This window comes from Rhincodon typus, chromosome 1, assembly GCF_021869965.1.
Source record: "Rhincodon typus isolate 14 chromosome 1, sRhiTyp1.1, whole genome shotgun sequence".
In the NCBI taxonomy this organism is placed as follows: domain Eukaryota; kingdom Metazoa; phylum Chordata; class Chondrichthyes; order Orectolobiformes; family Rhincodontidae; genus Rhincodon; species Rhincodon typus.
The window spans coordinates 85,164,163-85,190,680 of NC_063332.1; the positions used below are offsets into that span (position 1 = coordinate 85,164,163).

At 38.5% G+C, this 26,518-nt stretch overlaps 1 protein-coding gene across 1 annotated transcript in view; it reads left to right on the top strand.

Annotated features, from left to right (window-relative positions):
• LOC109936628 (WD repeat-containing protein 19) overlaps positions 1-26,518 on the top strand; it is a 142,212-nt gene that overhangs the window by 35,583 nt on the left and 80,111 nt on the right. The window contains exons 4-12 of the mRNA XM_048600926.1: positions 750-922; positions 1,942-2,056; positions 3,333-3,439; positions 13,631-13,753; positions 15,784-15,933; positions 16,496-16,643; positions 21,923-22,127; positions 23,159-23,318; positions 25,910-26,020. Coding sequence (XP_048456883.1) covers positions 750-922; positions 1,942-2,056; positions 3,333-3,439; positions 13,631-13,753; positions 15,784-15,933; positions 16,496-16,643; positions 21,923-22,127; positions 23,159-23,318; positions 25,910-26,020 — 1,292 coding nt within the window. The remainder of the gene's footprint in view (positions 1-749; positions 923-1,941; positions 2,057-3,332; positions 3,440-13,630; positions 13,754-15,783; positions 15,934-16,495; positions 16,644-21,922; positions 22,128-23,158; positions 23,319-25,909; positions 26,021-26,518) is intronic.

A 26,518-nucleotide genomic window follows, 5' to 3' on the forward strand; every position in this document is an offset into this window, starting at 1 on the left:
GAGGATGATTATATCGGGCTGTTTTCTGACCAGACTGGACCCACTGCCCTAACCTCAACTATGAGAAACTAACTGTCCATTAGCTGATTATCTCAACCCCAATCACCTTTATTAGTTAGTGAAGGCAGGAAGAAAGTAAGAAAACAGCACAGTGCAAAAAGAGCGGCAACCAAGGCTTGTTGCTGATTTGTGAGCATTCATTGGTGGCTTAGAGTGGATATGCTGTTGGCTACTGGCAAAATTAGTGGATGATTTACAGATGACTTATAACGATGTTTCAATACCAGAATTGACATGAGATAAATGGAAATTCTTTTTTTAATTTAAAGAAAGTACTAATTTAAAACTACAAATAAATCATGCCTGATGAGGGGAAAAGATCTGTTCTTGGGCAGCTGGTACATTTTACTTGTGTTGAAACATCAAATCTCTGAGCCTGTGCTTCAGTTATAGGTTTGTACAACTGAAGCATTCAGAACTTTTTCCAATTAGTATAAGACATGAGGTGACAACTCATAAACGCTTACTTAATCATAAAAAATAATTTTGTCATGCCATTCTGGGGCATGAAGGAAAGTGTAATACCCAAGTAAAGAGTATAGGCCATAAGTAATGATTTTAATACGTGATTGGATGATTATATTTATATTTTGGATATTGATTAAAGCTAAATTTGTATTGAATTCATGTTTACTCGCTAGTTAAGTTTCATGTGCAGTATTTTTGATGTTTTAATATCAAATTTTCAGGTCTGGATCGGCTATCTTGGACAGATGATGGACAGTTGCTTGCTGTATCTACACTGCGTGGAACTTTGCACGTTTTCCTTACAAAACTTCCAGTTCTTGGAAACACGTGTGGAACTCGCATAGCTTTCCTAACTTCTCTGCTGGAGGTCACCGTGACTAATCATGTTGAGGAAGTATGTGTGCAATTATAAAAAATTTAAATTGTTTGACTAGTTATGAAACTGAATATTTATTGTTTACACCTATACCATTTTGCAATGTCATGATTTTGAAGTTGGAATTGATTGTTCCCTACTGTCCCATTCTATCATTTCAAAGTAAGTGACACACAAACTTTAGTGAGGAGTGAATTTTGTTGGATAGCAAATATTATGTCCTTTACCTGGAATTTTATTGTGCAATCAAACAAGTCTTTAATAGTGATTTGTATGCTGTTTTATATATCAATTCAATTAGTTGGCAGTTCTGCCTAATGTATTTTTGAAAAGTTGAATGAATTGTCAGCTTTATTCCATATGCAGACCAGAAATATTTGTTCAAACCATCGTGTTCAAAAAACTTTACAAAATAATTGAACTAAGCAAGATGCTCATAATATAAAAAAAACACAATTGTTGGCAATATGCAGAATGTCTGTCAGTAAAGAGAAAAGATCTAGTATTTGTCAGAACTAGTTTATAAAATGTTAAGCAAAATGTATCAGTCAAACCATCAATAATTAGATTCTCGCTGCTGCTAAATATAAGCATATAAATATTGAAGTTTAGAGAATTGATGAGATCCCTGAACTCGTAAGGAGAGCAGCTATTACCAATGGAAGATAACATATTAATGGGTTTCTGAGTCTAGTTCTGACCATTACCTGCAGTGTCCCATTTGTATTGCCTGCTTTGGGTTTTTTACCAGAAATGTTCCACTGAATTATTTCTTAAGAGACAGAGAGGATGAAAAATTTTGGTCACTTGGTGCATACAGAAGTAAGTTCCATTAAATAATACTATATTGAATGGACATTTGTAATTCTTCATTGTGAATTATTTGTCATACTGGACAGCCAAAAACAAAAGAACTATTGCTATGTTCTGTCCTTGCTGAATGAATGAACTAGGTGTAGTTTTATCAGAGAAAATATAGATAATGGCAAGCCTATTAAACTTACACCACACTGCATTCTTATTTATCTCTCCCACAGGAACCACAAATCACAGTTTCTGTTGAAGTAGAACCTAACTTTATCGCTGTTGGCCCGTATCATGTAGCTGTTGGAATGAATAATCGAGCCTGGTTTTATGCCCTTGGAGAAAATCGTAGGTTCCGATGAATGCTTGGTGCACACATCAAAAATTAATGAAATGTTTCAAAGGATTTACTTCACTGCATTTAACAGCAATGAAGATAATCCTGACACTGTTTCTATTGGGCATTATTGGTGGGGGAACTAATATTTAATGTAGTAGATGTGCTGAATTGATGTTGTCAGACATGCACTCATCAAGGCAAGTGGCAAATATTCCATCACACTTCTGACTTGTGCTTTTTAGATGTTGGACAGACAATAGGAAGCAGGTACAAAAACAAAGTTACTGGAAAAGCTCAGCAAGTCTAGCAGCATCTGTGAAGGAAAAAACAGAGTTAATGTTTCGGGTCTGGTGACCCTTCCTCAGAATTCTGAGGAAGGGTCACCGGACCCGAAATGCTAACTCTGTGTTTTGCTAGCAACTTTGTTTTTGTTCCTGATTTACAGCATCCACAGTTCTTTCGTTCTTTTTTTAATAGGAAGCAGGTGTTACTTTAGCTGCAACAGAATTTCCAAAACACTGACCTGATGTTGTAATCATAATATTAATGTTGCTGATCCAGTTCAGCTTCTGGTCAATGGCAGACCCCCAGAATTATTGTTGATACCATTGAATATCAATGGGCAATGATTTGATTGTCTTGTTGGATAAAGTCAATGCCTCTCACTTGTGTTATTTGCTACGTATCAGTCCACTCCTGAATCCAAGTCTTGCTGCATATAGATACAAACTGCTTTAGTGTCCAAGAAATTATGGACAATACTGAATGCTGTGCCTTCATTAGTGAATACTTCAACTTCTGACTAAATGATGGAGGGAACGTCATTGATGATGCTGCTGAAGATGTTTGGGTCTAGGACACTAACCTGAGGAACTTCTGCAATGATGTTCTGGGTCTGAGAATTTTTATATTCTTTAATGGGAAGTGGGTGTCACAGGTAATGCCAGATTGTTGCCCATCCCTAAACAATCTACAACTGAATGGCTTGTTAAGCTATTACAGAGGGTAGTTAAAAGTCAGTCACTTCGTACAGCCACAATCACTGTCCTTTGTACTAGGTGCTCCGCTGATTCACATTGAATTCGGTTTTGCTTGGGCTCCTTGATATCACACTTGGCCACATGTTGCCTTGATGTCAAGGGCAATCATTCACTGTACTGCTTTAGTTCACCTCATTTGTCCTTGTTTGTAAGGCTATATTGCATCAGGAGCCAAGTGATGTTGATGTAGAATGTATTTTTCAATCCCAAAGCATATTGACTGGTTTACTACTTGAATTTTTAGGAGTGGAGAAGCTAAAAGACGTGGAGTATCTGGGCACGGTGACTAGTATGTGCTTAAATTCTGATTATGCAGCAGTGCTTTTTGAGGGAAGAGTTCAGCTACACATGGTAAATATCTACACGTTCAAATTTTACATTGATCTTTTCAACCACTAGTACATGGTCATTTGACTCTGATTTTCTAGCAAATGCAGAAATAAATTTTAATACTTTCCTGTGAAAAAGAAATAATTCCTTGACACTAGATGTTTACATTTTTTTCAGTTTGATGAAACTATTTGTGTTCAATTGTTTGTTACGTATATGCAAAACAATATTTTCAGTTAAGTTTCATTAGCCTAAGAAGTTCAGGTCAGATCAGTTTCTGTTTGCCTAGTATGGAGTGTACACACAATTTTTGTGAAAAGAATAGGACCCTACATTTCTAGATCCAGGGAGCTTTAATGCAAACAGTGATGAACCAGTATTTACAAGGAAACTGCAGAGTTAAAACAGCAAGAAGTATGCACTTTACTAAAATAAAAGATCAAAAGGTAAAGTGACCACAATCCCAGAGGGCCATATGGCTTTGCTGTCATTAGAGCTATGGTGGTCTAACCTGAAGGTCACAATGCCTTAGGTTAGGGGAGAGATTAAAAAGGAAGGACTTTCGTGATAAACTCATCCTGCGCTGTTGGCATCATTCTGCATCACAGGACAACCCTCCAGCAACTGAGCTAACCAGCTCCTAAATAATTTACTAAAATAGGTAGGTAACGAGTACTGTTATGTTTCCCATATAACTTGTCCACTCAGGATAAGCCTACTTATCACAGTCTTGGCTTGCACTATGTGGAAGCATTGCAGTTTCCAGTGTCAGATTGAACCCTCCCTGCCTTATGAACGAGCCATCCTTTCTTGCTCATACTTCAAAAGTATTTTTATGTATACAACTTCTATCATCATCAGATTTATTATCCATCATAGATTTTACAGTTTATCCATTGCATTTAGCACAACCAATATGAGCATTAAGAAAAGTTCTGTTTTTAAAAAAAACATGAATAAAGCAATTTGTAGAACTTAGAATAAAAAATAAAACTGGCAGGGATTTTAATTGAATCTTATGTTGATGTAAGTGTTCATAAATCATTCATACATTCACACTTCTCATCAAATATATGAACTGCCTTGAGTTACTACCTAGTAACTTCATGATACCTAAGTATTAGAATACATATGATGAAATATACAACGCGACAGATAGTCTTGAGATGGAATGTCCGAAGCCTTGTTCATCGTAGCCAGTGATTTTAACCAAGCCAACCTCAAGAACTACCAAAATACCTTCAACACATCTCCTGTCCCACCAGAGGTCCGAACATGCTTGATCATTGCTGTACAACCATCAAAGATGCCTGCTGCTCCATCCCCATCCATATTTTGGAAGATCAGATCATAACGCTGTGATCCTCCTCCAGGCTTACAAGCAGAACTTGAAGCGTTAGAACCTAGTACAGAAATCCAAGTCCCCAGTGTTGGTCTGAAACAACAGAAGGGCTTCTGCGGGACTATTTAGAGTCAATGGACTAGTCCATATTCAAGAACTTAGCAGCCAATATAAATGAGTATGCTACTACCATTACAGACTTTATTAGTAAGTATGTAGAAGACTGTGTGTTGAAGAAGTTAATCCACATATTCCCCAACCAGAAACCATGGATGAACCAGGAGTTCCACTCTTTACTGAAGTCTGGGTTTGAGGCGTTCAAGTAGGGCAATCCTGACCTATACAGGAGATCCAAGTACAACCTTCGCAAGACCACATAGATGCCAAAAGGTAATACCAAACTGAGGTTGAGACCCAGAATAATCATATGGACACCCATTATTTGTGGCAAGGCTTACACTATGTAATGGCTACAAAGTGAAGTCAAATATAAACATGGGCAGTGATACATCCCTACACGACAAGTTCAGTGCATTCTATGCTCGCTTTGAACAGAAGGTCAGTGTCCCAACAGCCTCTGATTCATTTGTACCCATGGTCACTGCAGCAGATCAGCCATCTAGAGAGTGAACGTATGTAAAGTGACTGGCCTGGAAGGAGTCCCCAACCATGTGCAGAACAGCTGTTGGGAGTATTTGCTGACATCTTTAACCTCTTCTTATTTCGATCTGAAGTCCCCACCTGCTTCAAGAAGACGACAATGCCAAAGAAAAATCATGCAGCATGCCTCAATGACTACCATCCGGTGGCTCTGACCTCCATAATTATGAAGTGCTTCAAGAGGTTAGTCATAGCTCACATCAACTCCAGCCTATCAGATTGCCTTGAGCCTTTGCAATTTGCCTACCTGCGCAACAGGCAGATGCCTTCTTCCTGCCCCTACTCATCCCTACGTATTGACTATAGTCAAGCTCCGATGTATTGACTATAGTTATGCCTTCAACGCCATAATTCCAAACAAACTCATCTCCAAACTCCGAGACCTAGGTCTTGGCTTTCTCCTCTCTAACTGGATCCTCGACTTCCTGATCCATAGACTGCAATCAGTAATGAGGTGACAATGCCTCCACTACAATAATCCTCAACACCAGTGACCCGCCAGGTTGCATACTCAGCTCCCTACTTTACTCCTTAAACATGCATGACTATGTGACCACATTCTGCCCTAACTCTATTTACAAGTTTGCTCACAGCACCACCATTGTGGGTTGGATCTCTAACAATGACGAGACAGAGTACAGGAAACAAACAGCTTAGTGGTATGGTGTCAGCAAAATGAAAGAGCTGGTCATTGACTTCAGGAAGTGGAGTGGATAGCACACCCCTGTCTGCATCAATAGTGCTGAGGTGGAGATGGCCCAGAGTGTCAAGTTCCTGGAAGCGATGATCACTAAAAGTCTGTCCTGGTCCACCCATATTAGTGAAGAAAACACAACAATGCCTCTACTTGCTCAGGAGGCTAAGAAAATTCAGCATGTCTGCAAAGATTCTTAACAATTTTTATAGATGCACCATAGAAAGCATCCTATCTGGATGCACCACAGCATGGTATAGCAACTGCTCTTCCCAAGACTGCAAGAAACTACAGAGAGTTGCGGACACAGCCCTGAGAGACATGCATTGGTAGTAGTTTAGAAGAGATTTACGAGATTGATATCAGGAGAGACCAGATTGTGTTTTGAGAAAGGGTTAGCAGACTGGTCTTGTTATCACTGGATTTTAGAACAGTGAGGGCTGATGTGATTGAAGTGTATAAAATTCTGGTCAGTCTTGACAAAGTGGATATGGAGATGATGTTTCTACTCATGGGTGAATCTGGAACTCGGGGTCTCTATTTTGAAATTAAAGGATGTCCTTTTCGAACAGCGATGAGGTGAAATGTTTTCTCTGAAGGTTGCTTGGAATTTGGAACATGCTACCTCAAGATGATGGAGGCAAGGTCATTGAATATTTTCAAGGCAGATTTAGGTGGATTCTTGTTAAATGAGGGAATCATAGGTTATTAGGACTAGGTGGGAATGAGCAATGCTAAATGCAAATAGATCAGCTATGATCTTATTGAAAGACAGTTCAGGCTCAAGGGGCCAAATGACCAACTTTTGCTCCAATATGCTACCAAAGGTTTTCATCTTGCAATAGTCAGGCAAAAGCAAGAATGTCAAATTCCAAACAATCAGAACATTTAAATTGAAAAGCTTTGGTAGCATGCCACTTTTTTTACCAATATAAAAATTCAATAATTTTGTTTCTTTATTTGATTAGTTTTATTTTTGATTATAGTAATGTTTTACATTCACCTGTGATTTTCAAGCCAGCTTGCAGTAACTTTCTGGTGTGATAAAGAAAAGACCCTTGCTTTGCTGCCTAGTAGTAAACCAGATAAATAAGAAATAATACTTAGTGAAAGCTCAAAAATCCTATGTATATGCCTAAACAATCCACAAATGGCTTTTTTATCTTAAAAGCATAGGTGTAAATTTGCATCAGTCTTTAATTGAATCTTTTCTTGAACTTAGGACTTTTTCACACATAAAAAACATACATTTTAATGTACATTTTGATCTCAACAATTAATTAATGCACAAGACATTAAACACAAAATAGTGAGAATTTAGTGTTCATTTGGGTACTACATTCAAGTGAATTTTAATTTTAACAAAACAATACCTCCAACCCAGTAATGTCCACAAGAAAAGTGGAACTGGCTATCTCTTGGGCAGACAAAATTATTCACTGTTATCTTATTAGTAAATTGTTTGAAATCAGAGGGACACGACGTTCAGCACTATGTTATTCTGTATCCATTTTTACGTACCCAACCAGTCTTTAGGTGCAGAAAGACTGCAGTGGCAACAATGATCCTACTACACCATCAGTTAATGGTGCATGAGGCTAATTTAAAATTGAAAAAGCTTTACATTTGTGATTTATATATAATGCTATAGTTCTTAGGTTTAGCCTCACCAATGATTTTAGTCCATCTTCTCTGTAGTAATACATTCTGACTAACTCTAAAGCCTAATAATTTTGTTTACTCATTTGTAGATCAATTCTAACATCGATTTTATGCTCCCAGTTACTCAGCAGGTATAATGCAGGTTGCTCAGAAAGAGCAGTTAATTGGAATCAGCAAGTCAATAAGTATTATTTTAGTTTAAAGGTGACATTTATCCAACTGAGTTATTGCATATTTTTAATTAATGCATTTGAGATAAAATTTGTAAGGAAAAATAATACAACAATGATTATTCTAATCATTGCACAATGGAAGCATAGCAAACAAATGATTTAATTTGTCTAAAATATTTTTGTCGACTATTTTAGACCAGATATTAATCAATTTATTTTAAATTAATTAATTCTTCTATGAAATAACAAAAAAAAAGGAATTTCAGATGAGTGCATTAAACAAAAGTATGCTGTTAGTATACTGTATAATTTCAGGGCCATTTTCTTGGGCTTTCCTCCACTACCTCACTATTTAATATGTTTACATTAAATTCCTTTGTCTGTCATTTTAATGCAGTTGTTGAATCTGTTTTTTAAATAACAAAGAAATTTTATGCAAGTATTAACCAGAAGTAGAGGAACTCCTTTGAGAAGGCTTATCTGTGCCCTTCTGAAAACCAACCTGAGAAAACATTTTCTTATTGAATTAACTATATATTGTATATATTTTTAAAAATGTATAATAATCCCTGTGTATTTCATATTTCTCCACAATTTCGTATCATGATTTATCTTCACAAAAGATTCTGTCAAAATTATTCTGTCCCAGTTTCCTAATAATTTTAATACAGCACTCCTTCATTCCTTCTCGTGGAATCTCCAAGCCAGATGATGTGACGACCATAGCATATTAATCATACATACCTCTGGCTATGGTGAATCACATGACATTTTCCTCTGATCTATGGCATATTGGATTCTCTACTTGGACACTGAACATTAACTGTGAAACAAATAAAGTCTTCAGAATTAGGAAATGTTTATAAGATGGTAAGTATATAAGATTAGTTCCAGTAGATGGAGATTTAGCTAGGTGATTTTTTTTCATACAAGTTTAGTGAATGCTTCACAAAAGTCAACTGCCATGACAGAGATTATAACATCATATTAAATGAAACTGATTAAGTTTTTAAAAGGAGATATTTGAAAAGGCATGCGAATGGTGCAGTGAAGTGGAATTAGAGAATTTCCTTCAGTTGAAGACCTAGCACTGGTATAGGCCATAGGTTGAATAGTCTCCTGTGTTCCAGTTTCTGTAATAGAGCGGTAAAGGAGTTAATTACAACTTTGTTAAGCACTAGATTCTAAAATGTGTTTACTAATTCTCATTATGGACACATCGATTTCAAAGTGAAATTTACTACTCTGAACGTTTCAGTATCTAAATTCTGTATTCTCTAAATTCTGCATTCTCTAAATTCTACATTGTATGCTCCTACATGAATATCAAAATAACAAAACTGAGAATGGCTTTCATTACCATGTACTCACAGTGGAGTGATGTACTGAAGCTGAACTTGGGCTAGTTGAGAGAGAATACAGATGGATGACTTGGAGAATTGAATGTAATAGATAAGAGCAATATAAATGTTAAGAAGACTAATTTCTGATCTCCATAGCAGTGCATTGGCTACCAAATTGAATACAGGCATTTTTTTAAGTGTCTGAAGTGTCCACCTGATATAAGTGTCAGGGTTCTTGCATCCTAACATCAGTTATAGGACCCTGATTGAATTGTTTAATAATAGTACAGATCCTTAAAGGAACTGTTGGATAGCACTAAAGTAGTGGTAAGAAGAATATGTAATTTTTTTTACCTGTGGAAGCCACATTTCGCCTTTGTTCAGAGACAGTGGGCCTAACTGCATTTCATCAAACCCCAACTTGTGAACTATCATTGGATGCCCAATTAATGTTGGAAGCTCATCTGTTCCGTCAAATGAAGTCCTATCCTGTAATTCAGTTTGTCTTCTTGTCATCAGGCACATATTAAAAATGCATTGCCTACTTTGCACCAGAAGCATGTGCCTATTCGATTTTATAGCCATTATTGATTACACTACATTTTATATATTTTCTGTTTTGAACATATGTACTTTATTCTTAATGATTTGTTCAGTAGGCATGTATTCTCATATTGAGATAGACAAATTTGTCTATCATTAAGGAAATCAAGTGTTAGGGAATAAGGCAGGAAAGTGGAACTGAGGTTTATCAGATCAGTCACGTTTTTGTTGAACAGCAGAGTTGACTTTATGGGCTGAATGGCCTACTGTTGCTCTTAATTCTTATGGTTTGATTCAAGCCAGCAGTTGATGAACGGATCAGGACTTACTGTTATTTTTATGCCCGTAGCAAACGTTCAAATGTTGGTTTGGAATTAGATGTACGAACTTTGAATTTTGAACTTTAAAGAATTATATTTCAGAATCTACTAATCAAAACTATCATAGTCATAGAGTCATACAGCACAGAAATAGATCCTTTGGTCCAACCAGCTGAACATAATCCCAAACTAAACTAGTCCCACCTGCCTGCTCCCAGCCCTTATCCCTCCAAACCTTTCCTATTTGTGTACTTATCCAAATGTCTTTTAAATGCTGTAATTGTACCCACATCTACCACCTCCTCTGGAAGTTCATTCCACAGATGCCTTCTTCTGTGTAAAAAAAAAGCCTGATTTTTTTTAAAAATCTGTCTCCTCTCACCTTAAAGATGTGTCCCCTAGTCTTGAAATCCCCCATCCTAGGGAAAAGATAACTACCACTAACTCTATGTATACCCCTCATTATTTTATAAACTTCAATAAGGCTGCCTGTAAACCTCCTACACTCCAATGAAAATAGGCCCAGCCTATCCAGGCTTTCTTTATAATTCAAGCCTTCTGTACCCAGCAACATACTGGTAAATCTCTTCTGATCCATCTCCAGCTTAATAATATCCTTTCTATAACTGGGCAACCAGAACTGGACACGATATTCTAGAAAAGGCCTCACCAATATCCTGCATAACCTCAACATGACTTCCTGTACTCAAAAGACTGAGCAATGAAGGCAAGCATGCCAAATGTCTTTTTAACTACCCTGTCTACGTGTGACGCAAACGTCAAAGAATTATGTAGTTAAACCCCTAGGTCCTTCTGGTATACAACACTACCCCAAGGCCTTATCATTAATTTTATAAGCCCTAACCTTGTTGTACCAAAATGCAAACCTCGCATTTTGGCCAGATTGAACTCCATCTGTCATTTTTCAGCTCATCGACCCATTTGATCAAGATCCCTTTGTAATCTTAGAAAACCTTCTTCAATGTCATCTGTGCCACCAATTTTGATGTCATCTGCAACTTTACTAACCATGCCTTCTATATGCGCATCCAAATTATTAATATGAATGACAAACAGAAGAGGACCTATTGTCCTGGGCATAAGGAGAAAACAATTCAAAACTAATAACCTGGAAAATGTCTAAAATGCTGCATGTTAAATAAGGATTGTTTACTTGCTATTATCAGCTTGACATTTTGAAAACTAACACCTGGTTATCCTCTATTGGTAAAAAATCTGTTAACAATCAATAAATTTAAGGGGTTTGTACTTGAGGGACATTATGTATCTGTGGTGTAAAACCTTCCAAATCCATTACATTATTTATAACTGGAGCAGGCAAAAACATTCACTTCCTGTACAAGCAAAGTTTGAATGTTGCACTCATTTTCTGTATGATAAATGAATCCTTTTTGGAGAAGTGCAGAGAAGAAGTACATCTGTGCATCAAAGCGAAGATTCTGAAAGATAATGTTTGTGCCAAAGTCCTTTTGGTTGCTCTTTTTATACTGGTCAGAAGATCCCAGAACCAAAAGCCATTACTGTGATTGAAGATCTTTCAGGTTTATAGTGGATTCTTGGTCCGTTTCCAGGCAGAAATTTCTGTCAAAGGGTAATGACATGAGACCACAAATGTTGACCACCTCAGGTTAGGTGGAACAAAAAGAAAGTTACTGGAAAAGCTCAGTGGGTCTGGCAGTATCTGTGAAGGAAAAATCAGAATTAACATTTTGGGTCCAGTGACCGTTCCTCAGACCTGATGGTGGCTGGGAAAATGTCAGTTTATACACAGAAAAAAGGGAGGGGAATGAGATAGAGTGTAAACGATAGGATAGAGCCTAAAGAGAGAAAAGGGCAGTTGGACAGAGAGAGTTGATAACGATCAGGCTGGGAAGGTGAATAGTTGTTACTGGGGACTATTAGTGACAAACAACAGGTGGTGTGTAATGGCAGGCTATGTGGTAACAAGGCCTGGTGTGTGAGGTAGGGGGCTGGGACATGGGAGAGTTTAGGCCCTAAAATTATTGAATTCGATATTGAGTCCGGAGGGCTGCAGAGTCCCCAAGCGGAAAATGAGGTGTTCTTCTTCCAGCTTGCATTGAGCTTCACTGGAACACTGCAGCAAGCCAGAGACAGAGATTTTGGCCAGGGAACAGTGTGCTGTGTTAAAGTGGCAGGCAACAGGTAGCTCAGGGTCTTTTTTGTGAGCAGAATTTAGATGTTCTGCAAAGTGGTCACCCAGTCTGAGCTTTGTTTCCCCAGTATAGAGGAGACCACATTGTGAGCCGCAAATACAGTAGACTAGATTCTGGGAAGTGCAAGTGAAGTGTTGCTTCACCTGGAAGGTATGTTTGGGCCCTTGGATACTGGGGAGGGAGGAGGTAAATGGACAGGCGTTGCACCTTCGCCGGTCACAGGGGAAGGTGCCGTTGGGCTCTGGGGGGGGTGTTGGGGTGAAGGAAGTGTGGACCAGGGTGCCCCAGAGGGAACGGTCCCTGTGGAAGGTGGAGGGGAGGGGAGGGGAATATGTGTCTTGCTGGAGGTGGTGGAAATGGCACCTGATGATCTTCTGGATGTGGATGATGGGAGGATGGTAGGTACGGACAAGAGGAACCCTATCGCTGTTGCAGGACAGAAGAGAAGGAGTTAGGGTGGAAATGCAGGAGATGGGTCGGACCTGGTTGAGGGCCCTGTCGACAACGAAGCTGGGGAATCCTTGGTTGAGGAAGAAGGTGGACATTTCAGAGGTTCCCTTGTCAAAGTTGGCCTCATTTCTGAGGAACGGTCTCCGGACCTGAAACGTTAACTGTTTTCTCCTTCACAGATGCTGCCAGACCCGCTGAGCTTTTCCAGCAACGTTGTTTTTGTTCCTGATTTACAGCATCCGCAGTTCTTTTCGTTTTTATCAGGTTAGGAGGAGTAAAGTTTGGCATGTTCCCAGGTAGAGTTTTTTTTTAAGTATCCTTGTTATCTCAGGATGTGAACGCTCAGTAATTGGTGTATTTTAGAATGTCAAAAAAATTATTTCAGGTGTGTTGACACCTTTATTGGGGTGCTACATCAATATTTATTGAAGAGTAATATGGGCTACAGTGATTAATAGAATTGTTCAATTTTCTTTCCTCAATGAAGGTATGAGAAGGAACTTAGTCTTTCTGAAAGTAGAGAATTAACCAGTGGGACAGGAGGAGAGAAAAGTCAGAATAGAATAATCATGCATGGGCTGTGGATGCAGTAGCCTTTGTGACAGAAAAACTTCAATCACTCTATGCTATTTTAAACTATGTTGTTCTAAACTCCTATTATTATCCAATAAATTTGTGACTTATAGTATATACCTCATGTCCTACCTTTGTTCATTTTAAGGCTGATGGAGGGTGGTTTCAATTTATTGAAATTGAAATGTTGCATTCTTATAGTAAATGTGGTTTATTTGGCATTGAGAAGGTCGTGACCCTTCCTGTCTTGGTTGCAGATTGAAATGGAAGGCATTGAAGCTCAGGAGGAAAGGGAAACTCGTCTTTTTCCAGGACATGATGACAAATATCGAGTTATGTGCCACGCACTTACTGCTGATTTCTTAGTCTATGGAACAGATGTAAGTACCATATTAAACAGTAGAGGAGCTGATTTGTTATTTCATGAATTTGTAGGTCACCAAAACGTGGGGGAGAAAATAATTTGCCTGCTCTTCTTAGTGTCAGAGGAGAGGTTGATTTAATGTCTCATCCATGAGTGACAACTCTGACAGTGCAGCATTCCTTAAGTACTGCACGAGAATATCTGTCTAGATTTTTGTGCTGAAGTCTCTGAAGTGGAATTTGGATCATAACCTTCTGATTCAGAAGCAAGAATGCTACCCACTGAGCAGGGTTGGTACAGTGAGGAGCATATCAGAAATAATGATCATAGCACTGTAAGATTTAGACTTGTTATGGAAATAGGCAAGAATAACCTAAAACAAAGATACTTAGCTAGAGCTGGGATAATTTCATGAAATTGAGGAATGATCTGGCCCAGGTGAATTGGAATAAAAAGACTGAATGGCAGAAGTGTGGCCTTTAAAGTACAGGCTAGGTGCAGATGTCAGCTTGATAATATTAAAGAGAATCCGGCTAAACATAAATGTAAATTGGAAAAGTGAAAACAAAAGGACAAGGACATAAAATGAGAACAGTTTGGAGGCTAACATGGAAAGGAATGTAAAAGTCTTCTATAGGTAAATTACCAGTAAACAAATGGGCAGAGGAACAGTGCACAAATTAGAGACAAAAATGGAGATTTCTTGGTGGAGGCAGAAAGCATGGTGCAGACTTGTTGGATGAAATGGCTTCCTTCTATACTATACCGTTTTTTAATCTGAGACACACTGCGTTGGCATTTGAATCATTCACATTCTTCTGATTTATTCTTCCACTGAACCCTAAATAGAATCTTGTCAGCTTGGTACAGTTAAAAAGGAAACTGGAAGAGTCTCTAGTTCCATACAAAGAGTTAGTTGTTGGATGATGTTCCTCACACCTTTGTGACCACTTTTTGCCCATGGTCAGTAGATATTACTATGGACAAGACCATCTTTGTTCACTTCCTTTCAACCTTACATTATCAAATCCCTATCCAGTATTTCCTTTCATGTCCAGAAGGAAGTATCTCAGTCACTTTTTAAACCTGAACTAGATCATCTTTGGCTTTTCATTTGTGACAATATTTTTGCAGTTCCCTCAGAACCTTCTTGCATGCCATTGTCCTCACAAAGCCTTTCCTGTGTCCTATTCTGATCAGTCCACTGTGGATGTCAGAAATAACCTGCCTTCCATGATGATGAAGGAGCAGAACTGATTTCTACTGGGGTGTCTGGCTAAAAATCTGGACTGAAATTCTATCAAATGCTTCAGTTATCCCTGGTGTACAGAAGGTGCAGTGGATCTGATGCCTTGCAACACTTATTCTGTATTTAGGAGCTATAAAATAAAAAGTTAAACCCTTTCCTATAGTCACATTGGACAGTTAACAAGAGAAACCTGGGAGATCAAATGTTCTCAGTCTCGATCCCACTCTGAGGATGGAATTTGAGCAACAACACGAGTGGAAGTAGGATTTTAAGGGATAGTAGTCAGGATCAGGAGGGTTTTACTTTGCCATTTGTCCTGTTGGCAATTTCATGGAGACACAGAACAAATGACATTCATCTACTCATCACCCATCATGATTCCATGGCAGTCACGATCCCCAACAAATGTCAACTCTATTTTATAACATCAGCTCCCTTTAAAAAGGAGGCAGACTTTAAAATATGCTGGTGGTGTTTGTTGGCAAATGGCAGGTCAGCACTATCTTTCTCACCCACTGTTTCACCCTCTCCCACCTCACCCTGGAAAATGTCACAAGGTGCATGCATTCTGATGTGGGTGATCATTATTTACATGCAAGATAAGTAGCCCTAACCATGGGTACTCAAAGAAAGTCAGGAATAGTTCTCACATCTGGTACACATACCATTATAATATTGTAATATATATTTGTCATTATCTTGGGTAGTGGATTTTTGTTCCTTGCAACTTAACTAGGTAGTTATCAGAGATGTTGCATTGAAAAGATTAACAATATTTCCATTGCTTTCTTGTTTAGACAGGGATCATCCAATATTTCTACATTGAGGATTGGCAGTATGTGAATGAATATCGCCATTCAGTCAGTGTCCGTAAAGTTTTCCCAGATCCCAGCGGGACTAGAATGGCATTCATTGATGACAAGAGCGATGGGTTTGTCTACTGCCCTGTAAGTGATGGTGTTTTCAGAGTCATCAGGTTTTGTGACACTATCATACCATGCTTCAGTTCTCATTTCCATATTTCATATCTGCAGTGGGGTTGGGGTGTTAATGGCAGGGGCAGAGACGGCAGTGCAGGTGTCATTGGTGAGTCATGGTGGAAGTGGCAGAAAGAAGATAAACTCTCTTTCAGTTATTTCTTTTTATTCTTAAACTATTCAAAATGATGCCGGATTGTGGCTTCATTTGAAGCTTTTCACTGTAATTTACTGTACTATTTACTGTAAAATGCATATGACAAATTATTCATTCATTCATTAATGGCAATAGCAGTTATCAAAAAAGTTAAAATATTCTTGATTATTTATTCACCATATAAACGTTTAGTTGCCATCTAGACTGCAAATGTTTAGACTTTTCTGTTTTGGTATTTTGAGTGGGCTTTAATATTTGTATTTACAGTGCAGGTTACTGTAATTTTCAAAGCACTCCAATGTTTTTGTGTGTTTGTATAAGTATGTATGTTTATATTTGAACAACTTTGATTCTCATTGAACTCTTCTTTTAAAGGTGATTGATACTATATATGAGATCCCAAACTTTCCCACTACTGTTAGAAGCATTCTCTGGGAACACTTTACAATGGACAAAGGAGTCTTTATTGCTTATGATGATGACAAGGTGTATACCTACGTTTTTCACAAGGATACAATTCAAGGTAGACGTTTTGGCCTCAATGACTGTCTGTGGTAAAGCATTGCCACAGGGTCACTGCTCTCTGGGTGAAGAAATTTCTTCTCCCCTCAGTTCTAAATGGCCTACCTCATATCCTTAAACTGCGACCCTCGTCTGGATTCCCCAGTCATTAGGAACATCCTTCCTCCATACCCTGTCCAATCCTGGTAGAATTTAGTAGGTTTCTATGCAATTCCCCCTCATTCATCTAAACTCCAGTGAATATAGTCCGAACCAATTCACTCTCTCTTCATATGTCAATACCATCCCAGGAGTCAGTCTGGTCAACCTTTGTTGCCGTCCCTCCATAGCCAGAACATCCACCCTCAGTTAAGGAGATATAAGTGAACAAAGAGCAATACAGTACCGGAACAGGCCCTTTAGCCCTCCAAGCCTGTGCTGACGCATGTTGCCCTTCCATACTAAAACAGTCTTCATTTACAGGATCTGTAACCCTCTATTCCCTTCCTATTCATGTATTCGTCCTGGTGTTCCTTGAATGCTGTTATTGTGTCTGCTTCTACCACCTCTTCTGGCAGCCTGTTCCAGGCGTGCACCACCCTTTGTGTGAAAAACATGCCTTGGACATCTTTTGTGAATTTTTCACCATCCCCCACCCTGATACTATGTCTCCTAGTAATTGACCTCTCCACCCCAGGGAAAAAGCCTCTTACTTTCCGCTCTATCCATGCCATTCACAATCTTATAAGCTCCTATCAGATCGTCCCTCAACTCCTGCATTCCAGTCAAAACAAACCCTGTCTGTTCAAACTTTCTTCATAGCTAAAATCCCCTATACCAGAAGCATCCTGGTAAACCTTTTCTACCTTCTCCAAAGCATCCACATCCTTCTTGTAGTGTGGTGGCCAGAACTGTATGCAATATTCCAAGTGTAGCCTAACTGAAGTTCTATAAAGCTGCAGCATAACTTGTCTATCCTTGTACTCAATGCCCTTTCAAATGAAGGCAAGCATGCCATAGGTCTTTTTACTTCCTTATCTACCTGCGCTGCCACCTTCAGTGATCTGTGGCCCTCTATATCCAGATCTCTCTGCATACTCCTGAGGATTCTGCCATTCACTATATAATTACCACCTGTACTTGTATTCTAGATGTGGTATCACCAAGGCTCTGTACAACTGCATCCCTCCTATACCTGAGACTGCTCACTATGAACGCCAACATTCCATTTGCTTTATTCATCAACTGTGTCATCTGCTTACAGCAACTTGTGTGAAAGGACATCCAGGACACTTTCCCTTTCCCAGTCTATCAACATTCAGATAATAATCGGCCTTCCTGTCTTTGTTAGCAAAGTGGATAACCTCATATTTATCTACATTATATTTCATCTGCCATGCATTTGCCCATTCACACAGCTTGTACAAATCTCACTGAAGCATCTCTGCATCCTCCTCAAAATCTGCCAAATCCCTGCCCCTCCAGTCAGCTTTGTGTTGTTTGCAAACTTGGAGATATTGCATTTAGTCCCTTCATCTAAATTATTAATTTATATTGTGAATAGCTGGGCCCAAGCATTGATCCTTACAGTACCACACTAATCACAGACTGCCACTCAGAAAAAGACCCATTTATTTGTACTGTTTGTTGCCTGTCTGCCAACCAGTTCTTCATCCATTGTCATTACACTGCCCCCATTCCATGTGATGCTAATCTATTATGTAGAACTTTATCGAAAGCCTTTTTGAAGTCCAAGTAAGCGGCATTCACTTGTTCTCCCTTATCAATTCAACTAGTTACATCCTCAAAAAAAATTCTAGTAGATTTGTCAAGTGCAATGTCCATTTCGTAAATCCATGCTGACTAGGTTATCAGGCCCTGGTGATTTGTTAACCTTTAACCCCTTTAATTGTCTGAGCACTATTTCCTTCAGTTCTGCCCTCCCATTAGACCCTTGACTCTTCAACATTTCTGGGAGATTATTTGTACCTTTTTGTTTTGTGAAGAAAGAAACAAAATACGTGTTCAATTCTTCTGCCATTTCTTAGTTCCCTATTATAATGTCCTTAGCTCTGTCTGTAAGGGACCTACATTTGTCATGACTGATCTTTTTCCCTTTCATGTAGTTATAGAAGCTTTTATAGTCTGTTTTTGTATTCTCTGTGATTTTGTTCTTCTCTCCTCATGATTAACAATTTGCCCCTATTTGCTGAATTCTAAAATAATCCTAATCCTCAGGCTTGCTAGTATTTCTGGTGATTTTATGTCGCTTCTTTGGATCTATAATTCATTTAGTCCATGGATCCAGTATTCATAATTTATTTTATAAGCAATTTTATAACCTTTACCCTTTAATGTTTGTGCCAGACAGGAATAATTTGGTAATGCATGCACACATTCTTTAAATATTAATCATTGCTTAGCCAGCATCATCCCTTTTAGTAAGATTCCTTACCCCATCCTTTTTAATTCACGCTTCACACTCTTGTAGTTCTCTTTATAGGACCTTAGTTTCAGATTCAACAGCTTCACTTTCTTAGTGAAGAATTTTATCGTATTATGGTCACTCTTCCTCAAAGGATTGCACATAACAAAATTATTAATTCATCTTTTCTAATTGCATTGTATAGTCTAGAATAACCTGTTATCCGGCTGTGTTTTTTTTGTTGCTTTTTTTAACGTGGGCATTGCTGGTTGGCGAGCATTTACTGCTTGCCCCTAGCTGCCCTTAGGAAGGCGGTAGTGAGCTACCTTCTTGAACTGGTGCAGTCCATGTCTCTAGGTAGACCCACAGTGTCTTAAGGATAGAATTCCAGGATTTTGACCCAGCCACAGAGAAGGAACAGCGTATATTTCCAAGTCAGGTTGGTGATTGGCTTAGCGGGGAACATGCAGATGGTGGTATTCCCACTTATCTGCTGCCCTTGCCCTACCAGATGGAAGGTGCTGCCTAACGATCTTTAGCGCATTTCTACAGAGCATATTGTAGATGTGCACCTTGCTGCTACTGAGCATCGGTGGAGGAGGGAGTAGGTGCTTATGAATGTGGCGCCAGTTAAGCGGACTGATTTGTCCTGGATGTTGTCAAGCTGCTTGAGTATTGTTGGAGCTGCACCCATCCAGATAATTGGAGAGTATTCCATCGCACTCTTGACTTGTGACTTTTAGATGGTGGACAGGCTTTGGGGAGTCAGGAAATGAGTTACACACCACAGTATTCCTAGCCTATGACCTGCTGTTGTAGCCACAGTGTTTATATTGGCGAGTCCAGTTGAGCTTTTGGTAAATGGTAACTCCCCAGGATGTTGATAATGGGGTATTCAGTGATGCCAGTGCCGTTGAATGTTTAGGGCCTGTGGTTAGATTGTCTCTTACTGGAGACGATCATTACCTGGCATTTGTGTGGCATGAATGTTACTTGTCACTTGTCAACCCAAATTAGATATTGTCCAGATCTTGTTGCATTTGAACATGGATTGCTTCAGTATCTGAGGAGTCTCAAATTGTCTCATCATCAGCAAACATCCCCACTTGTGACTTTATGATGGAGGGACTATAATATCACAATGGGTGTAGCTTCATTGGACATAGGATGAAAAAGCAGGAATAGACCATTTAGCCCCTTGTGCCTGTTCTGCCATTCAATGAGATCATGGCTGATCCGTGGCCTAACTTCATATACCTGACTTCGGCCCATATCCCTGAATACTTAACACTTATTCAGCTCAGATTTAAAATTAACAACCAATCTAGCATCAACTGCTATCTGTGGAAGAGAATTCCAAACCTCTACCATCTTTTGTGTGTAGACATGCTTCTTAACATCTCTCCTGAACGGTCTGACTCTAATTTTTAGAGTATGCCTCCTGGTTCTAGAATCTCCAACCAGTGGAAATAGCTTATCTTTTCTACCCTGTCTTTTCCTGTTATTATCTTGAAGGTTGCAATCAGATAACCTCTCAACTTTCTAAATTCTAGAAAACCAGGCCTAATTTGTATAATCTGTTCTCACAACACAACGCCTGATGTCTAGGTATCATCCTTGTAAACCTACGTTTTACTCCCTTCAAGACCATGTCCTTCCTAAGACCTGTTGACTTTACTCTGAGTGGAGTCAAACCAGGGTTTTATAAAGCTGCAGCATAACTCCTGCATCCTGGTACTCCAGTCCTCCAGATATAAAGGTCAGCATTCCATAAGGTTTCTTGATTATTTTCTGCACCTGTTCATGACATTTTAAAGACCTGTACACCTGAATACCCAAGTCTCTTTGTACATCCAGTGTATTTAACTACATACCATCTGTGATCTATCCTTTTTTGATCCAAAATGGATAACCTCACGCTTGCTTACATAGAACATCATCTACCTCAGTTTTGCCCATTAACCTAGTCTATCAATATCCCTTGGTAATTTTATGTTATCATTTACACTGTCTCCAATGCTGCCAACTCTGTGTCATCAGCAAATTAGGATATATGACTTTCTATGCCATTATTCAAGTTGTTAAAAATTAATGTGAATAATTGAGTCCCTAACACATCCTTGTGGAGTGCCACAAGTCACATTCTGACAATGTGAGTGCCTATCCATTATTCTGTTTCTGGTCCGCTGATCCTTCAGAACTAGTTATACATCTGTAGTGAAGAGGTTAAGAGAAATAGAGATCACTATCATCGATTTTACTGTGAAAGCTGACCCCAAATCTATGAATAGATAGTGAAACCAAAGAGAGCAAGCCCGCAAGATAGGACGGCCGAGGAGAGTCATTAATGTTGGTTGCTGTTGTCAGCTGTGGCAAAGGCTGCTGAGAGGTAGAGAAAGATGAGGAAAGGTAATGTGCAGTAGTCAAAAATTGTGATTTGTGTTTTGCAAGGGTAATCACATAAATGGAGTTAATCTCTTATGGGATTGCAAGAAAGGGTGGACATGCAATTTGGAGGGCTACAACATAATCAAAGACTGAAGAGGAAAGATAGATTTCTCTCAGCATAAAACACCGGAATAGGCTATCCAGCCCCTCAAGCCTGCGTTATCATGCAGTAAGATCATGGCTGATCTGACTTTCGTCTCAACTACACATACATCCTAACTCCAATAATCTTTCACTCAACATAAGTTCCAAACACCACTTTTTTCTTGAATTTTTAAAATTCAACCACCCACTAGCCATGCATACCATGTAATGAATAGTTTACCAGTTAAGGTATTTTTTAATCCTTTATTTTGTTCCCTATATACTTTCCTAAATTGATCATCATCTGGTACAGCAATCTGTTTCTTTTCATATTTACTTCACAGGTTCTAAAGTCATACTGGCAGGAGCTACTAAACTTCCTTTTTCTCACAAACCACTATTGTTGTATAACGGAGAGTTAACATGTCAGACACAGAGTGGGAAAATCAACACTATTCTTTTAAGCACGCATTCTTTCCTTGCTGGATTGAAGGACCTTGGACCGAATGATCTTCAGCCAATGTTGACCCAGTGTTTAATGCTGAAAAGGTGAGAGATTTTGTAAGAAATATAAAACTATGCTAGTTGTTTAAATACCAGCAAATTTATTTCATGAGATGTTGTTTGAATTTTGTAATGTTACTATTAATCCTTTGGTTAAGAAATTGATATGATGCTGGTAACATCTGTACTTGATTGTTCCTTAACAAGTATAAATAAGTTGATTTTAACAGGAACTATTCTGAATAGGAAATGTAGAGTAAAACTACAGTAAAGTGGATAGTGTTCCATTTCTCTCAGTTTCTCACTGGGTGGTATAATGAAGAGAATATGTCAGTCACACAGCTGGAAAATCTGCACTTATCTCTTGAAGGTTGGACAATTAAGCTTACAAACTTGGAATTATTGCATAATTGCTGAGTACTTGAGTACTGCTGCCTAAACAGCTGCAGAAACCTGAGGATTTGGGGAGAGCAACAGCCTCAGCACTGATAATGAAGTTCTGGCATGTGAGTTGACACTTGCAATTATCAACTTCAACACTGGAACTGCACTTAGCTTGGAGGCTAACATAAAGTTGAGAATAGCATCTGATATGAATGGATTACAAGTAGGCCAAGGAAAAGAATGGCTCATATGTCAGCTCGTTGGAGGCAAAAAGAGCAATTGAGGACATCTTTGGTAGGGTGGCACACTTCACTGCTGGGAACATTAGCAAGCCTGCCAGACAGCCTTATAATCTGTTAAGGAACATGGAATGATTGAGTTTGAATTTAGCAGAGGGAGTAGCACAGAGCTTGTCCTTTCCATTGCCTCTGATCTACCTCTGCACTAACCCAGAGACACTGTCACTGCTCCCTTCATTCCTGTTGCAGCCTTTGCATGGATAGGTCGCCTGCTGCATTGTTGTTCTTGGGAGGGAATGATGGGAAACTCTGGGAAATGTACCAAAATTTTTCAAAATACCAAAACACTATAAACACATTTAGACACTTCCCAATAGCTAAAGTTCCAAAACTTGTTCAATATACAAAACTGTCCTGAAATCATATTGTCAACTTTTCTTATGACTCTTACAGGTTTAATGAAGCCTGGGATGTGTGCAAATTACTTAGTGAGCCTTCAGCATGGACTGAGTTTGCTCGTGCTTGCCTCCATCACATGGAAGTAGAATTTGCAATCCGTGTTTATCGAATGATTGGAAATGTCGGAATGGTAATTTCACTGGAGCAGATCAAGGTTGGTCGTTTATGAGGATGTGTGAAAATACCTTTACTACTTTCTACTGCATAAAATAAAAATGCACATATTGTTTTTAATTGTTGTCCACTATCTCATTTTTCTCTGTGAGGGTGATGGATCTGTGAAATTCTCTACTGCAGAGAGTTGTCAAGTCTGGGTCATTAAGTTATTCAAGGCTGAGATCCAAATTCCTAATCATTAAGGGAATTAAACGTCTTGAGGATAATGCTGGAAAGTGGGCTTGAGGATTATCAGATTAGCCATGATCTCTGAATGGCAGAGCCAACTTGATAGACTGAATAGCTTACCTCTACTCCTATGTCTTATGATTACATTCATCCATTGAATTATATTTTATTTCTTCTAATGTCTCACTTAACAATGTTGCTTAAAGACCTCAGTTTCTCTCAAAACCCTAGATTTGAAGTTGAATTTTTTGACCAAAGTTTTGACTGCATAGTGAATTTGATTGTACTGTTCAAGTATACTTGTCCTAATATCCTTAATCAAGTTAATATTATTCAGTGAACTGCGCTCCTCCAGTACTTCTCTTGAGCTTCCAGTATTAGAAGGTAAATTTCAACAACTTTGAGTTCAGACTTATGAGTTTTTAAAAAATGTTTGTGTGAGAGTGAGGTATGAGTAACTGTACTATTGGGCTTTTGTGGTATGTTCCATACATTTCAGAAAATCTATTGAGCTGAGAGAATGTCTTCTATTATACTAATGTTCAATTTTCAAAAAAGTGAATTATGAAGCCTACTAATTATTTCACACTGTCTCAGTATAAAACCATAAGACATAGGAGCAGAAAATAGGCCATTCAGCCCATTGAGTCAGCTCCGCCATTCAATCATGTCTGATAAGTTCCTCAACCCCATTCTCCCGCTTTCTCCCCGTAACCCTTGATCCCCTTGATAATCAAGAACCTGTCTATCTCAGTATAAGACTTGTGAGATGGGATGTAGTTTCAAAAATACATGAGAATAAGAGAAAGGCAAATGGTTTTAATCTTTATTAAATTTGAATTTCTAATGTTACAATTTGAAAGTCAGCAATGCCTCTTGAGGGAAGTATACACACGTGAAAGGAAGAAGATGGTTAGGAAAAATCAGGAGTGAACACAGAGACAGTCACACATGCAGAGAATATCGTATCATTTCATTCTTTATTCAAATTTTGTTTTACTCGTCTTTGGGATCTGACCATTGCTGGCTGGGCCATCTATTATTGCCCATGTTGCCCATGAGAAGGTGATGATGAACTGCCTTCTTGAACCACTGCAGTCTGTTTGGTGTAGGTAAACCCACAATGCCAGTTCCAGGAATTTGGCCCAGCGAGCCTGAAGGAATGTGTTAAGTTTTGGCTCAAAAGAAAGCAGCCCTTTGAGGGAAACATAAAAAAGCACGAACTTCTTTGTAGATAAGATGGCTTCCTGCCAATTAATCGTGAGTGAAATGAGTAGAACTGAAGTTTGAGTGAACAAATGATTAAAGGACAGGTAAGTAACAAGGAGGTGTGAATGCATGGAATAAATAGACAGTAAAGAGTAAGGTGTCACAAAGGGGATGCGTAATTGGTAGGAAATAGGGATGTTGTGAGGGGTATGGAAGAGAGGCAACCACAGAAGGCTGCACCGAGAAACCCCACTTCAGATGAAACATCAACCTTTGGTTACTCCTTTTCCCCATCATACTAAGCTATAACATTTCCAACTTGAAAGGAATATAAAGCAGAAAACCATCTGCAGAATGCTTAAGTGTGTTGTGGCAACTTTACACAAGCAATTAATATAGCACATTTTTAAATAAAAATTTGTAATAGTATAAGAATTAGGATAGAATGTTGAATTTCTAAATTGGGAGCAAATTACTGAAGTGACTACAATCTTCAAAATTGTAGCCTGTAATTAATGCAATTAAAGAATGGTTTGTAATATGATTCCATACATGATACTCACCAGACTGCATGAGTATCAAAGTACAGTTAGAGAAAGGTATTTTCACACAAAAGGTAATTGTATAATTCATATTGAAAGTATTGATAGTATTGCACTTCTGTGAAACTCCAAATGATTTTTTTCCAAGTTAACAAGAAAGCACCAATAAATATGAGACTTGCAATGTGACACTCTAATCATTTTCTCTTAGTACAAACATATCTGCCTAACAGCCACAAGCCTATCTTAATTAAGCAGTCAACTATCCAGTATTCCCATGCATGATACTCAAGTGTCACATGTCAGCCTGACGAATAAATCACTACCAATTATGAACACTATCAGGACATAGAGTGAAAAGTCTGTTATTGAACTTGATTAATGAGGAGAAATCAGGTTGTGGGAATTGTAGCTGTGTACCTACTAATCAGTAATGCAGCAAATATATATTACATGTTCTCTTCTCAGCCCTGCTTCCCAATGGAATACCATCAAATAGTTGCTAATTCCTTGCAGGCTAACAGAAGTTAGAGGAGCACCTTTCTTTTTTTAAAAAATAAAGCAGGATACATTATCACATTCTTTATTTTAACACTGCTCCATCATCTCCAAAATATTACTATTCAGTGCACTGTCATTAACATTTCAGGGAATAGAAGACCACAGCCTACTAGCTGGACATCTTGCTATGTTTACAAATGATTTCAATTTGGCTCAGGATCTCTATCTGGCCTCCAGCTGCCCAATTGCTGCACTAGAGGTAAGAAGTTGAATACAATTTAATAAAAAATCCTTAACTTTCATCTTAGGACATATGCATTTTCAAAGGAGTAGTAACTCCTTCATTTGATGCAAACAGTTTTCTTTCCACTCTTTAGAATATTTGTTTTAACTTGTAGCAGACAGGATATTGCTCTCAATATCCGCAACCATGAGAGCAAAGTTGTTTAAACAATGTAGCTAAAAAGTGATGCATTTGGTTTCAATATATTCTGTATTTTTAAGAAGGAAACCTTCATACAAATACACAAAATACATCAAAACATTTTATTGGTAAAGCATCAATCAGGCTTGAAACCCTGAATGTATTGTACCACAGAGATGTAGAATATGGGTTTATACTAGGTGCTGCTGTGCTATTTTAGGGGAATATAATGCAGGGTGAGATGCTTTCCTACAGGATTCTGTGTTCTGTCTGTATCATATCCCATATCAAGTTCCATTTACTAATCACCTCTGATCTCACTGACATGCTCTA